Source organism: Myripristis murdjan, chromosome 11 (assembly GCF_902150065.1).
Source record: "Myripristis murdjan chromosome 11, fMyrMur1.1, whole genome shotgun sequence".
Classification (NCBI taxonomy): domain Eukaryota; kingdom Metazoa; phylum Chordata; class Actinopteri; order Holocentriformes; family Holocentridae; genus Myripristis; species Myripristis murdjan.
In genome coordinates this window covers 13,289,182-13,305,862 of record NC_043990.1, presented here as the reverse complement: position 1 = coordinate 13,305,862, position 16,681 = coordinate 13,289,182, and the positions used below count along the sequence as shown (strand labels likewise).

Genomic DNA, 16,681 nt, shown 5'->3' with positions numbered 1-16,681 from the left:
CTTAACACCCATCAGTGATCTGTTGAAAATGAAGTGTAGTTCTGAGTTCTCCCAGTGTAAACAAATGGTTGTTATTCTGTGCAGGTTTGTTTGTGTTTCCACAGCTGATAATGAGCTAAGCCATGCTTACGTCTTCAGCTAATCTGCCTAAAGACCAGCAAGGAGTCATCAGTCAAATCCCCATAAGAGTAGGCAGCGACAGGGGAGGGATTCACACAAGAGCACAAGCTGGAGTACAGGAAGCAATGCTGCAAGTGGATGCTGCACTTCACAATCAGCTGCACTTGTATACAACTTTTTCTGCAGGTATGTGACATGCTATTTTAATTAATAATTACAATTTAATTTACAAATGAGTTAGTAGCGCTATTATAAGTTGTGCTCAGTGGGAATAATCGTTTCTTGTATTTGCAGATCTGAAAGCCATCCTAAGTGTAAACTAAAGAGGAGAGTCAAGGAAGGAATCAGGACATGAATGTGTAATCCTAGTTAACGAAACAGTCACAGAAGCTGGGAAGTGCTGCCTGATACACATCAACATATAAAGACAAGAAAAGCTGTGGAAATGGATACTGTGAAGTCTCTGGGTGCCCCCCTCAAGCACTTCACCAGCTGTGTGTCTGGGAAAAACACCGCCAAGAGAGGGTCCAAGAGGAGCCAGTCTGTCCGCAGATACAGCTTCGGCCGCAGGAAGAGCATCAGCAGGAGAAGGAGCCTTCCCTGCAGCAGCCAGAAAGTTCCAGACTCCTGGCTCCGAGTGTACCAGGCTGAGCTGCAGAGGGAGAGGTGGGTAATACTGTCATTAATCTGATGTTAACTGCACTCATTATCTTTAAAACAGAGAATCCAGTCTGTTAAGTTATCCAAGGGTTAGGTAACTGATATCCAACAAGAAGTAGGCTATATGTTTTTCTTTTGCTATAATTTGTGAGTCGGTGCCACAGTCTTTGATGGTTGACATCACCTTGTTTTGGAATTAAACTTCAAGTGCAATCAAGACATGCAGCTGATAAGTCCTGGAAAGACTTGGTGTTTGCTTAATCTATGTTCTGGTCTCAGGATAAACGTGTACCTCAGGTGAATAAGCTGCTTGAGCATGTGCTGTGCCTCATGTTTTCTGTGCTCTGTGTTTTCCACAGGAAACGACAGCAGGCGCTGCTGGCCAAGAAGAACGCAGAAAGGTCTGTTCGAAAGACACAATTCAGGAGCCAGCACTGTCTGCCAAGGGTGAGGGAATCAAAATATCAAGCATTTATGTAGATTGGTGTCATACTTAACAAAGCTTAACACCGTGCTTGTCAGTATGCAGATGATTTTAACTGTTCTGGTTACTGGCCCTTCACAGCAGACGACCCCTGTGAGGAAACCAGCTGCTGCCAAGGATGACGCCTTCTTTGGAGCCTTCCAGAGCCTCAGTCTGGACGGACTGATGGGAGGCACTCAGGCGTCTCCCGCCATTGCTGCTCCTGCTGCTGCTGCAGGAGATCCATGCAAAGTCATGTGAGAGCCATCACATAGGAAATAGACTTTGTGCTGTTCAGGAGAAGCTCAGCAGGAGATACTGGACACACTGGAGGAAGAAGGGACCTCTGCAATGAAAATTCCAACTTTAAGCTTAGGTTCACACCTCTCTTAACAGTGAAAGGGATGAAAAAGGTACTCATGTTTGGATTACTGTTCATTTTAGAAATGAGTTGCTGTTCAAAGGAGGGAGATTTTGTTTGTTAAAACGTGACCACTTGTGTTTTGCACAGATTTAAAATTTTATCAAAATTTGCACAGTTTGTATGTCTTTTTGAATCTGCCAAAGGACAAGTATTTTTATCGGTGAATGAGAGTATGAATGAATCTTGTAAAATTATTCTGTAAAGTTATACTGAAATGAGTTTAACTTGTTCATTTTTTCATTTTCCACGCCTCTGTCATGTGGTCGTTGGAGCCAGTCCCATCATGCATTGGGCAAAAGTCAGATAAACATTGTACTTATTTAACGTTTTCTCTATAATTCAAGTGCTCACAGAAACAAATAGAAAACAAAAGTGTAGCAAATAACAGTTTGGTGTTTTTATTGACAACACTAAAAACAATACACTGACATGCATTAGCAAGACTATAATACCTGAATTCATACAGTAGGCTGAGTGCAACACACCTGCAATGGAGGATTTTGTAAACTGGTAACTTGTCTATATGTAATTGTGTCTTCCACCAAACTGAAAGTGTGTCATGGCAGAGTTGAGCAGTAACAAGTGAGTGCCGATGCAGACTGAAGACTCGGCTGGGTGGACCACAACAACATGGGCTTGTTATGAACAAGCTTTATTAAGTAAAAAACAAAACAACACTTGTCAGTTACAGAAATGGAAGATAAATCATTTTTTATCATCTGCAGAAAGTATGCATTTGGGGTCCAGATCACAAATATATACATTAGAAAACAGCACAAAACTACATTTCTGAGGGCTGGATGTCGTCCTATGACAAGTGTGATGAGCAGACGTCTGGCTGCTGACAGTGGGGCGGGCATTCGCTGCGTTGTGGGGGTTGAAAATGTTGAGCTGTAGTCTTGTGAAGTCCCATCTGAGCATCATTCTCTCTGTTCCATCTTGACTTTGGGGGGCTTGAGGAAGGACCTGTTTTTCTTCTCCTTTTTAGTTTTGCCTTTAGCCTGGAAGTTCCTCCAACTATCAACACGACCATCTCTTGTTTCCTGGAGAGAGAAAAATGTAAAAAGGGACTCTCACAGATGACCAAAAAACATGAAAGCAAAATTTTCCCATTTGTAACTTGATAAAATAAACAACGGACCTCAAAGTTTTTCTGCCATTCTCTCTCTCGCTTTGCTCTCTCTGCTGTTTCGATTTCTTCTTCTCTGGCTCTTTTCCTGCAGAAAACAGGAAAAGGACAATACAAAATAATGAATCCATCACAATTTTGATCAACACATGTTTCAGTAGGGATTGTAGCGTACAATAATGCTGTGTTAACATTTCTGACATTTCTATTTCAGTCAGTTCTATCAGTTTATTTACTGGTCATGGCAGTGGAAATTCAGCAACATAATTTAGATGACAAATTAGTTGCATGGGACTTTTAATGAGCCTGTGCATCTTTTCAACAGTATTACGCTGTGTTTACAAAACAATGATAACACCTGCATTTATATGACAGACATGATTCATCCAGGCAAGACTATAATCCCATATTTCTTAAAGAATTTTGTTTTATTTTGCTTTATTTTGATAGAAAAGACAGGGGAGAGGGGGGATGAGACAAATGCAACTTCACTGTGCCAAATCAACAAATGAACCTTTACCTCTCATGCATCTCCTTTGCTTCCCTCTCCTTCCTCTTGATCTCCAGCTCTGCAAACAGCTTCATGGTCTGCTTGTACACTGCTTGTTTGAACTGGAAAAACAAAGTAGTGAGTACAGTATGGCCTATAAGATCCTTTAAAGATATGGTCGTTATTCTGGAGCCTCAATTAGAAATGTTTTGTGCTTATGGTTTCATCCAAATCAAAGTTCTGATTTATTAAGTTTCCTAAATATCAAAACATAGAAACCAGCCAACTACATTTTAAATTACCAATGAAAAATGAGCAGCATAAAGTATTTTATATTCTTATCAATATTACGACTCAGGCATCTTGACCAGGATGAAATCTAGGATATTGCCAAATTAAATCCGATCAAAGATTTTTTAAAAGACCCATTTGAATGAGGTAGTCTTACCACTTCAGGGTCATCCTCCTCCACAATCAAGGGCTTCCCGTCCTTCTTAAGCTGTTTCCTCTTCTCTTTCATCTGTTTGACACAGATTGTCAAGACGATAAAGAGCAACCAAGCACTTACAGTGACAAGTAGGAGTGGAAATGTTCAGAATTTTAATTTAAGAAAGTGTTTTAGAAAAAGTGTCTTGTATCATTTAAACTGATCAAATAACATTTCTCCCCCATTATTTAGAAAAAAATATTGTAAAGTCATGAAAATTCGACATGTTGTGAGATTACAAAGCCAAAAGGTTTTTTTTCTGAGAGGCGATGCTGAGGGAGTGTGTGCAGCCACTCACCATATGCTCCACATATTCCTTTCCTGCGTTGATCACATCTACGGCTCTCTTCTTTTGTTCTCCATCCAGTAAGAGTTTGTATGCCTTGTCCACAGCTGGAAAAAAAAACACAGTAATACATCAAACCTGCACAGCTATGCTATTTAATGTATTGACTGCATGTCCAAAAACTACATTAAACACAAGATCTTACCAGGATGGTACTATCAGAAAACCACAAGTTCTGATTTGAGCACCAAAATGTTTGTGTGGCTTTTTTTTTTTTCCTTTCAAATTCATAGTTATTTGTATTTGCTATAGGCGTCTTACCTTCAAAGGCTTGCTGCGCTCTGTCTGGATCATCCTGGTTTTTATCTGGATGGACTAAGATTGACAACTGATAAAGAAACCAGAGACAAGGGATTAACAAAAACACTGCACCATCTGTTTTTACCCAGAAAACCTGGGTGTGTTTTCTGTTCTATGCATATAAAATACTTGAACACGTTTTGCTTACTGCTCGAAATCTTTTCTTCAGTTCCTCATCTGTTGCATCTGGGTCAATTTGCAACACCTGAGAAAAGAGACCCCAGATTTTTGAGGTTATCCTAAGTAAGTAGCACAAGTTAAATGGCAACACAATATTAGCAGTACCCTGAAAGCTGGTGGCAGTAACATTAATGGCAGCAAAAACACAGAAGTAGATTATGTGCCCTGCATTAGGTCATTGGTAAAGTGCCACAGTCACCTCAAAGGGATTCAGGTTGAAGTAGGACGACCCGGGTCTCAGCAGTCTATCAATCTGCTGCTTTGAGGTTAACACAGAGTCTCGCTTCTCAATCTGCTTCACCTGTTAGCCACAACAGACACAATTAATCCCCAACACATTCAAATACATTTAATGTCAGACAGCCCGTTAAATCAAAGACTGCATCATATAGTGTACATACACTCAGTAGCCAGTTTATTAGGTCCACCTGCACAATCTGATCCAATCCAATCCAACTGTTGTGCCATAAAATTTCCTTTTCTGCTGCCTATAATGCTCAGATTTCCTTTTTGTCACAGTAATAGGTTTTCATTCAGTCCTGTGTTTGGCACTGAGCTCATAGTTAGTGTTGCTGTTGTGCTGAACTGCATTTTACTGAGAGCTGTTTCCAATATTCTGTCCCCCTCGTTGTATATAAAGGAGGAGGACAAAAAATTAGAAACACCTCTCAGTATAATGCAGTCCAGTACAAGACCTCTGCAAGCTACAGCCTCAATAATAAACAAAGAATTAAATTTACACTTTCTCCACATAAACTGAACGTTATAAACTTAAAAGGCAGAATTTACGGCAGAGCTGTCGTATTGAGCAGGATTAGACTATACAGGTAGAACTGATAAAGTGGACACTGAGTGTAAATGTGGCTGAATAAAATGGATTACAACAACATGGAGCCCTGTTACTTTTAGGACTGCATCCTCTCAAGAGTGGCTGAGCTTGCTGGTCATCTGCTTGCTGGGTAACTTACAACATTTGACTGGTCAGCAGCCAGGGAGTGAGCAGTACGACAAAAGCACCTGCCTGAATGATTGACTACCAATCAGCCAGTTGCGATTCAGACGGACTGAAACGAACAAGTGAAGTGGCGCCGGCTCCTAAACTGTACGAGGAAACAACACACACAACCGTGCGTGGTAATTTAGCTAAGAAGATAAATGAAAGTGTCCACAAAACATCTCTCTGCCTCGCTCTGCACTGTTACTGTTAGCCTCTCGTCGTTAGCTACTGTTTGATTCTGCGAGGCCTCACGAGTGAAAATCATACCAAAAGCCGAGCGACCGACTTCAGCCGACACACGCCGAGTAGCTGCGACTTTGACACAGATTCACTCTCAAGTATCTACCGTACCTCCGTGTAAAAGCTTTGAAACAGCTCATCTGAGCAACTCTGGGCAGAGGGTTCTCCTCCGGCGGCCGCCATCTTGACCGAGGTTTACATGTGACGTAGCAGTGTCACGTGACGCTACGATTCGTTTTTTTTTTTTTTTTTTTTTTAATTAAACTTTTGTTGTTGTTTTGTTTATTTGTTATTTTGATTTGTTTAGGCCTCATTTTTCACTCGGCTCTGTTATTTATTTGACGCAAAGGCTATTAATCTAAAACATTAAAATACACTATGATACGTTCGTAATGCGTTACAGTATAATTTGGTGTTGCTTCTTATCATTTTAAATCATGTGAAGTGTATTTGAGTACCGTGAAAAGCGCTCGGTAGGCATAAAAAATGTATTATTTTCATGGTGTAATTAATACTCGTAAAACGGCATGAGGGCCTTGAAATAGTTATACACACACACACACACACACACACACACACACACACACACACACACACACACACACACACACACACACACACACACACACACATATTGTATGTGTGTGTGCTATTTTCATGATTTTCATGTATGAAAATAACTGACGAACCATGTAAGTGGTGGAGACATTAACATATTCAAAGGTCCTGACACTACTTTTCCCATGAATAAATCGTCTTGTCAACATTTTTACTGGTACCTTATTATTTATTTCTATCACGTTTAACGTGCAAGCTATCGGATACCTGAATTTCACTTGGAAATAATGACGAATTTATCTTCATCATGAGGTAAAAACGAACAAACGAACAAAACTAGTGGAGTTGAATGTGCTTGAACATGGCCTTGAGATTAGCACAAGATATTTGATTCCAGTAAGTAAAAATAGATTTTACATTTATTTCGTTTCGTGTGTAAGGTGTGCACTTCTAATGTGGTCCCTAACTCCATGGGCTGCTGCTTATGGCTTTTCCCCCACCTGCATTCCGGGAAGACCCGCCCTCCTCCGCCTCTGATTGGCTGGCGCTCTTTGCTTCCGTCTGTTCGATTGGTTAAGGTTAAGGTGCCAATCAGAGACAGGTGGAAAACGCGGAATTCGGGTGGCGTGAAATAACGCCGCTGCACCGGGACATGTTGTGGAATACGTTTTCATTAAACACAGAAAAGTAAAAGGCGCAAATGTTGTCGCTTCGTTGGAATTCGTGAAAACACAAGAAGAGAAGGTGCCGAGGCTGTTATCGCTCCGACATGTTACTGTAAAGCGTAGGTGAGGAGTACCGTGTTAGTGTCTGACGACGTGCAACAAACTTCTCCAAATTACTTGGATTACTGCTCCATTTATGCATTTACAATAGCGATTTTTCGATCAAGGCATTTCAAAATGTGCAGTTCGCCTACGATTTGTCTGCACGTAGTTGTAGCGCCATTTTCCAGATGTAGGAACCAAACCAACCCATAAATGGACTAGCAGCACCATACACTACCCAGCTGCCTGACAAGCTGCAGGGATAAGTGAATATTATTATTACCCAAGGATGTCTGCCAGCTTGAACCACACGCAGGTCAGATTTATAAAAACAAATACAAAACTGAGGTTCCACATTGATTCTTGCAGTTCAGGATGACGACTATAAAGCCATTGTTTTCCTATAATATGATCCAGCCAAGCATCACGTTTTAGATTCACAGGGAGCAGCTATTTGTTGATTGCCAGGTCAAGTAGGTCAGTTTGGTGCATGATGAACACCAAACTCCACCAAACCTAAATGGAAAAAATAAATTATTGTATATGATGGCTAAACAGGCAAACAACTGGCCTTAGTTTATAATCACACAAGATGTGACTCTGGACAGTAAGAGTGAACCTTTTCTCAAATAAAGCAAAAAAAAAAAAAAAAAAAAAAAAAAAAAGAAAAAAAATTCTGTGCATAAACACATACAAATACACACACAAATAGTTTACTTTGACAAATAAGATGTATTCAGCAATGCAAAGCAACGGTAATTCTTCAGTGCCCAGCATTCACAAAGTTGTCCTGTTGTATCGTGGTACCAGTACAGCTGGTTAAAGCACGGATCGATGCAGCTCCTGGCCTCTTTGACAGCCTGCAGCCTCAGGGTCATGTCTCTCAGGACAACAGCCTGCTGCTGAACCAACAGGACTGCATTCTCCTACTGCCTCTGCAGCTGGATGGGAACAGGATTAAAATCAACATCAGTGCTTAAAAATAATCAGAACAGCAGCAATAGTGCAAAAGCACAACAAAAAGCACAAAGGGCTGTAAATACAGAGCAGCGTGGATTTACCAAGCAAGCACTACTAAGTTGACCGGACGCTGGCTTGGAAATGCAGTGGTTTTGATTAGCCTTTTCACACTGGGAAATATATTATGCTCTTAAGTTTAATTTTATGAGAAACACCTTTTTTCTCTACCTTCAATTTGATGTCACCTAAGACAGAAAGGTGAATATTAATGTACTTAAATTTTAATCAGTCTAAATTGATGAGGCTGAGACAGTACAAAAATATTACAAGCCAACACATTTATGAATACCAGTGTAACTGCACCAGGTCACTATGATTCCTCACCCATACCTTATGCTTTGATTTACAAACAAGGCTGCCAGCTACTGCACCATGAGAACCGCTCAGTGCTGTGCAGGCCTGTGAGCAGATCGTTCTGAGGGATGTCAAACCCTGCGATGGCTCAGGCTTGCATCTTGTGGAGAATAGTCTCCTGACTCAGAACTAGAAAGGGCCACACAAAAAGTGCAAGTTAACAAACTGTGGTAATATCTGAAAACCTTCTTTTTGTAAGCACCTGTGTAGGATCTGGCTTTAACAACATAACTTACATGCTCTGGAAGTAAATGGGTCAATACCATTAAGGAGACAACTGTGACAAACACCACGTTTAAAAACAGACATATATAGAGAAACACAATTTAATAGATGTAATTTCTAAGCATTAGTTCGGATAATGAACATCTTACCAATAAGTCCATTCCATTCGTGTGAATTCTTTGTTTCATTCACATGGATAGAGGGCAGCTCCTTTACTGCCTGGTGACAAGAGGCAACATATAAAGAAACAGGTCTAATTGAGAAACTATTGAAAGACTTCGAGGTCTGTAATGGCATTTTAAAGAAAGAAAAATCTTCAATACGTGTTTACTTTTATAGACTCGGCTCTCAGCAGTAACACAAGAGTCCCTACATCAGTGCCTTACCTCTGGAAACCAAAATAAATAAGCCTTATGGTAAGCCCCCTGCTGCCATCATGTGGTCATAAAGAGTACAAACATCAGTTTCGAGGCACATCCATTGTTCCAACATCTGCCTATTTTGGCATCATTTAATTCAGTAAACCCACTGCAATTTGAATAATTTTGAAAAAATCATTTTCTATAATTACAATCCATCCAGACACGACCTTTTCAACTCGGGAAATGACCAATAAATACGATGTAAAATAATGGCAGAACAAAGGACCACTACTTGTGCTTGTACAATATTGCTACCCCTAGTGGTGTAAGAGGGGAAATGTCCGCCCAACCAAACCCCCTCTCCTGGAATGTGGCATGGAGACAGCTGACATGATTTTGGTGCAGTGGGCTAACACAAGAAAACAGGTGTTTGCAGGGTTTTGGCTTGACAGCTCTTACCAAATCCTTGACTGTATACCTTTTGGTCGTGTAATCCAACCTAATGAAACAAACATTTAGCCACTAAGTATTGTGTTGTGCATGACTGGTCAATTGGCTTATGGAGTAACTTGGAACAGTTCATTTTTGTTCACTAAACCCCCAAAACATCCAAGTAATACAATCATTTTAAATATTTTGACTGATTCTTCACAGTCAGTTGAAGTAACTGGTATTCTTGACGACCTGAAAAAAAATCCGAGTCCTACTGAATAAAAATCTGACTCATAGTACAGTATATTAGTAGGGAAAAAAACATGTAGTGTATTTATGACTACAGTTTCTCCAGTAATTACAATTAGCTGCAGGTGAGGAGACAGTACTCTGTGCAAGGCTAGCTCACCCTTGAGTACCGTTCAGGTGAGTTCCTCACTCTAGCGGTGCCGCTCTCAATGCTTCTCCACCTAGGCAGGTTGGAATAAGAGGACAGAGACATCAAACAAAATACAATGATATCATGGTACCAAAAGGCAAAGATTACCAGATTGTCAAAGCACTCTGCTATGGAAAACAAGAACTTGTGACAGATGAACAATTGCTACAGCAAAAGCACAATGGTGAACTTAAAAGAATTTTAACCCTTTGGATGGTTAAATCCTTAGCGTCTTCAAAAGGAGAGAAGCCGTGGTTGAGAAGTTGTGCAGATTTTGGAATTAGAAATGAATGTTCAACAGCTCTTCTGCGGTTTGAGAAGCGATGATTTAGGCCTTCTGTACAAACCCATTCAACAGTCAATGTTGCTGTTTAAATGAATGAAGCTCCCATAGTATTTTTAGGTGTGACAATTCTTAAACAGTTCTTGGTACTGCTGTAATATTCAATGCATGGATTATGAGTGCAAGGAATGACTGCAGTCTAATATAACATGCAAAGGAAAATAAAGGGTTAAAATCCTGTTTCATCATTCTATCACCCAAACACCATTAGAGTTCTCTTGTCCAGTTGTCTGATCGCACAATTTCAGTGGGTCTTTGCTTATCCTCAGAGGCAAAAAATTTGACTGGTAAAAGAAGATCTTCATCCAAATGTGAAAATTGAGGTAGAAATCAAATCAAATATTGAATGACAACATTGAATTTGAGGTATCTTGACAATTGACTGATGCTCAACTGAGTTTTATTGAAACGGAACAAACGTAAAAGTTATAAATACAAAGAACATCAGAGAACAAACTGCTATGGCTCTTAAGGTAAGCCAAACCAAATTCTATCGGGCAAGTTCAAAAGAAAACATAGGAGGTTATGATGATATCAGTTTAAAAAAAAACACAAGTTATCTACCTCTAGAAATTCTAGGCATACACTTTGAACGTTACAAAACTTGTTTCCTTCCTTCCTGTGGATTCTTTTCTCCACCACTGAAAAAAATGAATATGAAGCTCTAACCATATGCATTTATTTACAAGCAAGTCCCTAAGCAACTATGAGAAACCACAAATAAAGGGAATACAAGTAGGGGAGGGGAGGGGAGGGGCATGGACACAAACTTCCTGCAAGGCAATATTCATGATTTAATGTCCTCTCAGACTTTTGAAAACGAAAGTCCATTTTTAATGTTCATTGTTGGCTTTAAAAGAATCAGGAACAAAAAGTAACAATAAAAGTGTTTTGTGTGTGTTTTAAGACACATGTCCCAATGTAACCGTAGAAGTAAGAAATGATTCAGCAAAACGGTTACGCTCACTTCTTCAGCCAAAACGCTTTCCAGCCAATCAACTCGAGCCAATTCTGGGGTCTGTCCACTTTTTTTCAGTGAATAGATTTTTTCATGAGGGATGAAGAATAAAAAGTCAATCAAAAATTGGGGCCAATATCCTGATTTTTTTTTCTTTTTATTGTTCTTTTTCTCTTTTTTGTTGTTGCTTACTTTGCCAAATACCTTTTGGTGCATCTACTTCCACTGCTGCCCATAAGAATCCTGTGAAAACTCCAGGGTGTCATTACTGTAACCATAGTTACCGGAATAGTCGGCCCCTTGCTGCAGGGGCTGCTGGGCGATGGGCTGGGACCCCCAGTTCTGCTGATTGTTGGTCTGGCGGCGCTTGGAATCAGGCTGGTTAAACACGTCCGCCTTCCTCTTCCCGCCGACGTTGCCCCCGCGATTCCCCCTGGCACCACGAGGACCGCGGCCCCTCTGTGGCTGGAAGGGAGCTCCCCGTCCTCCTCGGCCGCCCCTTGGACCGCCAAGGGGTGGCCCCCTCTGTGCATAGCCCCCCCTGCCTCGTGCTGGTGGTGCTCCGCGGGCCCTCGGTGGAGGAGGCCCCCCCCTGCTGGGACGAGCACCACGGCCCCTCATGCTGTACATGTCTTCGTAGCCGTAGTAGGGGTCTTCATAGCCACCACGGTAGTCGTGATAGTCGTATCCGTAGTAGTCATCATAGTAGTCTTCATATCCATAGTAATCTGGTGGATAGGAATAGCCTCCTCGGCCACCACGGCCTCTCCCCCGGCCTGGTGGGGGCATACGTGGAGGTGGGTAGTAGTAGTAGTCGTCATACCTGCAGAGGGAAGAATAAGAAATATTACTGTGACTCAATTCCTTATTTTAGGTTGAATGCTATTAGATTTAACAGGTGTTCAGTCAGGTGACAAATCTGATCAATTCTTTTTCCTCACCCTGTATTCCTGGTAGTCTGCCGAGCTGCCTGGCGTTCTTTCCTCTTCTTGTCTGGGGGTTTTGCCAAGACGATCTCAATCTCCTCTCCCCCAAGCTCCTTTCCGTTCATTTCTTCCATAGCCTAACAACAATAAAAACAGTTCACCACACTCCACCATGTGTAACATTATGTGGTAAGCAAAACACTTTTTCAACAGGTTGGACAACCCACCTTCACAGCAGCATCCCTTTCCTCAAAATGGACAAAGGCATAGTCTTTGAGTTTTTTAACTCGCTCCAGCTTTCCAAACTGTGAGAAGGTCTTCTCAAGGAGCTCCTCAGTCACTGGCGTGGCCAGTTTCCTTACAAAGAGCACCTTAACCTATGTAGGAAAAAAATGGTTTCTGATACCATGTAAAAGTGAACCAAATGTCTATTATCTTTTGGAGAGAGAGAATGAGATATTATACTCGCTAACCTTGGCCATGACCTCCGGGTCTGGCTCAGCGACCGGGTCAGCCCACTCTACGGTGACTGGGTTCCCCCAGACCTTCACCTTGCCACTCATGAGGCGGCGGCGGGCCTGTGCTGCAGACTTGTGGTCCTCATACTCCAGGAAACAGAAGCCGCGGTTCTTCTTCTTGTCATCTGGCTGGTGGTACAAGATCACTTCCTGCAGCCCCTCTGAAAAGCAGAAAAATAAAACCACTAATGTAAGTTGCCAGCAAATGCTCACATTTCAGTTCTCTTCACGTAATTGTCCTACATGACTTAGGATTTGTTTAAATGTGTGCTCTTGTAGCAATTCACCATTGTGTTTTTTTAAATGCCTGTATTCTACGGCTGAAGAAGGACAGATGACAGCATATTATGAAATCACAGAGACCAATTAATTTACTGTGACTACGACTGACCTGTAACTTTTCCAAAGTCTTCCAGTATACTTTCTCTTGTCTTGTTCTTTGGAATTGATCCAACAAACAGGCGATTGTTTGCAACAGATATACACACTCCCAAGTACTTCCCAGACCGGATTTCATAGTTATCACACTGGAAATAAAACAGAAAGGTGAGAAACTGGCAATGGATGAGTCATGCAAGCATACTGAGCCTTGGCACAACTGAGTTTCACTCAAGATAAACTGAAAAAAAAAACAATTTTAGCATCAAGAGTGTTTTGGGAATCCCAGCACGCCTATGTTTCTACAAGACAAAAATGAATGACATATGGGCATCAAGTATTTGTTTATTTGTCTAGCCTATAAACGTTCTGATTTTTTTTCTAGACATCTTTTCAAATTAAATGTTAAATTACAGAATATATTATTTTCTTGTACATGTTTCCACGTGTACAATTTTATGAATCGCATATACCCATGAACAACTGATTTCTTTAATTGAACACACATACAACTGCAAGAAAACTTGAGATGAGACTGAAAGAATACACCACTTTGAAGCTTCCTGATAAGTTTCAGTTCCTTAATAATTCAAAATCTGGTAGGTATGGTTTGGACTTACAAGCTTTACAGCCTCCTGTGCATCCTCCTTGTTGCAGTAAGTGATGAAGGCATACCCTCTATTCTGACCAGAGAGAGGGTCCATCATTAGCCTGAGGTCCCAGATCGGACCAGCTGTCTCAAAGAGAGGCACCAGCTCATCCTCATAGAGGTCCCTGGGAATCTTTCCCACAAACACCTGAGACACACATATGGAACAGGTGGGACAGGTTTTAGGACTATAAAGCACACAGTTAAACAGGATCTGAACATGTTTTCACAATGTTACCTTTACCACAGCACAGACTGCTCACCTCAGTTCCAATCCCAGGCTGTGTGCCTTTGAACACTTCCTCAGGTGGGGGACCTCCATATTTCCTCTGCCCTGTGGTGACATCCAGGGTATATCCTGTCCGATCCAACAGAGCCTGAAAAAGAATAAAACGTCACCACAAGTTGGCGTATGCAAGCTCAGATGATCTCATTTCAAAGATAGTGCATGACCTACTTTGTCACAAGCCCAGGCCCAAACAGTTTACCTTTATTTTTGTCTCATCTGGACCTTTGGTAGACTCCTGTACTTTACTTCCTTGCTTTTCCCTCTGTCTGTAAGTCTTCATTACTCCACACAGGAAAGCACTTTTGTTCTGGAATAAAAATAGTAATGATACACCAAGATTTATTAACGATAAAAACACTGAACAACATAAAATAAATTTTAATTAACATGCAGTCCAAGTGCTTACCTGCACATGGGACAGGTCACTCTCTTTGAACTGCTGCAGCACAGTGAGCGCTCCTTCCTCATTAAACTCCCGCAGAGCATCAATAGCCCTCTCGTCCAGGTCAGCATATGCAACCAGGCCTGCAATTTGAAGATAGACATTTATAAGCTCAGCATGATTCCCTAAAACACCCAAGCAAAGCTGATGAATATGAAACGTCATGGTTGGACGAGCTACACCCACCTGTCTGGAAGATATTATCCAAACTTTCAGCAACTTTCTGAGGCAGTCCGGCATCGATGAGCGTCTGGTAGTTCTCTGTGTGCGTTGTTGACACATCCATGGGCTCCTCTTCCTCCTTTGCCGGGGCAGAACTACCGTTCACCTCAGCGGCAGCCATTATTCTTAAGTATGAAGAAAAACAAACAAATAAAAATGATGTAATATACATGGTTCACTCTTTACACACTGTTCATTTCTGTGTGGGGTGAACAGAATATGCAGCAACTGTGTGGCTTTACCAATACACTCTCAACTAAGCTTATAACTGTTGTTTATAGTGACTGACTGACTTCCACTCTATACAAATGGGTCATGGCTTTTTTTTTTTTTTTTTTTTTAGCAGTTAGATCCAACGCAGACTTCCATAGTATTAGTACAGGTATATTTAAAATAAGTTACATGAATCACAAGTTTGAACAGGTTTATATGCACAGTGACATTACGTGCGACCATCAAGTCTTGCCATTACTCCTTTCAAACCTATGAGAGCCAGCGTCCCGCCCCCCTCACATGCAGCCTGCTAGCTAACGAGATCCACTGTTATTCCACGTTTAAATACGCAGCCTGGAGACATCAGTATGACTCATACCAAACAAGTAAACAAATAAAGGCACACAGCAGTTCGAGTTAAACACATCACCGCGGCTCTCATCCTCAGCTTGTGGCGAAAACAAAAACAGGTATTAGCTTGCTGGCTAGCTAACGAGCTTATCGGTACGGCTAAAAGGGAAGGCCTCGCCGTGCAGAAAGACACCTTTCAGGATTCAGACACACGTTAGGCGACGTATACGGCACAAACACTGAAGTTAGCGAAACTTACCGAGCTATTTCGGGGAAATAACAGCAGCGCGAACGAAACTGTCCGACAATTAGCGTGTTAAACGAACGGAAAACGGCTATTAGGAATATTACGTTTAGATGTACCCACGAGACAGATATCCAGACAGTCTCGTCGTCGCCAGAACAACGCCACCGCTCGGCAAGCAACGCGAGACTTGGAGGGGGAGCGGAGAGCAGGGGCGGGTGTGTTCGTTTTGTTTGCAGCAGGGAGGCGCCGCCGGACGTCCTCAACGTGCACACACAGATGGACAGATGCACTTCACTGACCCCAATGAAAGGGAAGGTCTTGTTACAGCAGCAGGTTGTCTACACATTGCACAGGAACAATAGTAGACTGCAAAAAATCTATCTTTCACCATTAGGAGAAATATATATCATTAACACAAGTGACAAAATAAAGTGGATCAATACAAAAAATGTTAGAAAAAAAAAACTGCATACCCTATAAGAATAATAAAAGAATAATAAAAAATATACTAAATTATATTAGACTTTCACCTTTGATCATTTGCATAGACTATGTATAATTTAACACATGCAAAATATTTATAGAACAGAAAATGTAAAATAGCCGTATACTAATAATGTATAATTTTAAGTATAATTTCCATGTGGCTGTCACTGATGCCTGGTGCTGGGTGGCAGAGACTGTCAGATTTGGTTCAGCCATATGGAAAATATTTTATATGATATAGTATAAATTGGAAAATAGGAAAATAGGAAGAGACAAAACTGGAAAATATAAATTAGGAAAAATTGAATACACTTAAAAACTGATATTATACTCATTCGACACAATGCACTGACTGCTAACTATCTTCGACATCTTTTAACAAATGCAAAAGAGCGACAAAAGGTCATCCAAGTGATAGTATTTCTCAACCTGAGCAGCATCCCTGACAATTCCAGGCAGTGCTGAGGGGTAAATCAAGCGCTTCAGCTTGAAAATGTCCAACCCTGGAGATCAAATATTCACTGATATGATATGTTTCTATTTTGGACACTTCTATATGCAAGGTTATGTGGTCTAATGGAAAACATTACACTTGTCTTACACAGTGTGCCTCTTCATAATATAAAACTAAATTGCTGACAAATTAAGACGGAGACGATGCAAATG

General features: G+C 41.1%; 2 protein-coding genes across 5 annotated transcripts; both read right to left on the bottom strand.

Moving 5' to 3' along the window:
- Window positions 1-2,049: 2,049 nt before the first annotated feature.
- dnajc8 (DnaJ (Hsp40) homolog, subfamily C, member 8) lies at window positions 2,050-6,061 on the bottom strand. The gene is made up of 9 exons (XM_030063012.1): window positions 5,948-6,061; window positions 4,799-4,900; window positions 4,568-4,624; window positions 4,381-4,447; window positions 4,072-4,166; window positions 3,735-3,806; window positions 3,317-3,408; window positions 2,809-2,884; window positions 2,050-2,710 (listed from the first exon to the last, which is right to left on the bottom strand). Exons 1-9 carry the CDS (start codon window positions 6,017-6,019, stop codon window positions 2,588-2,590), a joined length of 756 nt encoding a protein of 251 aa, XP_029918872.1. The 5' UTR covers window positions 6,020-6,061; the 3' UTR covers window positions 2,050-2,587.
- A 1,812-nt stretch (window positions 6,062-7,873) lies between these two features.
- Window positions 7,874-15,725, bottom strand: LOC115367427 (heterogeneous nuclear ribonucleoprotein R). 4 transcript variants are annotated; one of them, XM_030063162.1, is made up of 15 exons: window positions 15,542-15,725; window positions 14,683-14,843; window positions 14,461-14,579; window positions 14,254-14,361; window positions 14,029-14,142; window positions 13,737-13,913; window positions 13,130-13,265; window positions 12,694-12,899; window positions 12,448-12,597; window positions 12,236-12,357; window positions 11,579-12,117; window positions 9,964-10,024; window positions 8,910-9,621; window positions 8,512-8,664; window positions 7,874-8,102 (listed from the first exon to the last, which is right to left on the bottom strand). In XM_030063162.1, exons 2-12 carry the CDS (start codon window positions 14,837-14,839, stop codon window positions 9,990-9,992), a joined length of 1,863 nt encoding a protein of 620 aa, XP_029919022.1. In that variant the 5' UTR covers window positions 14,840-14,843; window positions 15,542-15,725; the 3' UTR covers window positions 7,874-8,102; window positions 8,512-8,664; window positions 8,910-9,621; window positions 9,964-9,989. The 4 variants fall into 4 exon arrangements, with proteins under 4 accessions (XP_029919022.1, XP_029919020.1, XP_029919023.1 ...); XM_030063160.1 differs by having other exon boundaries at window positions 8,910-8,979; window positions 15,542-15,724; XM_030063163.1 differs by having other exon boundaries at window positions 7,874-8,096; window positions 8,910-8,979; window positions 15,542-15,724.
- Window positions 15,726-16,681: the final 956 nt, after the last annotated feature.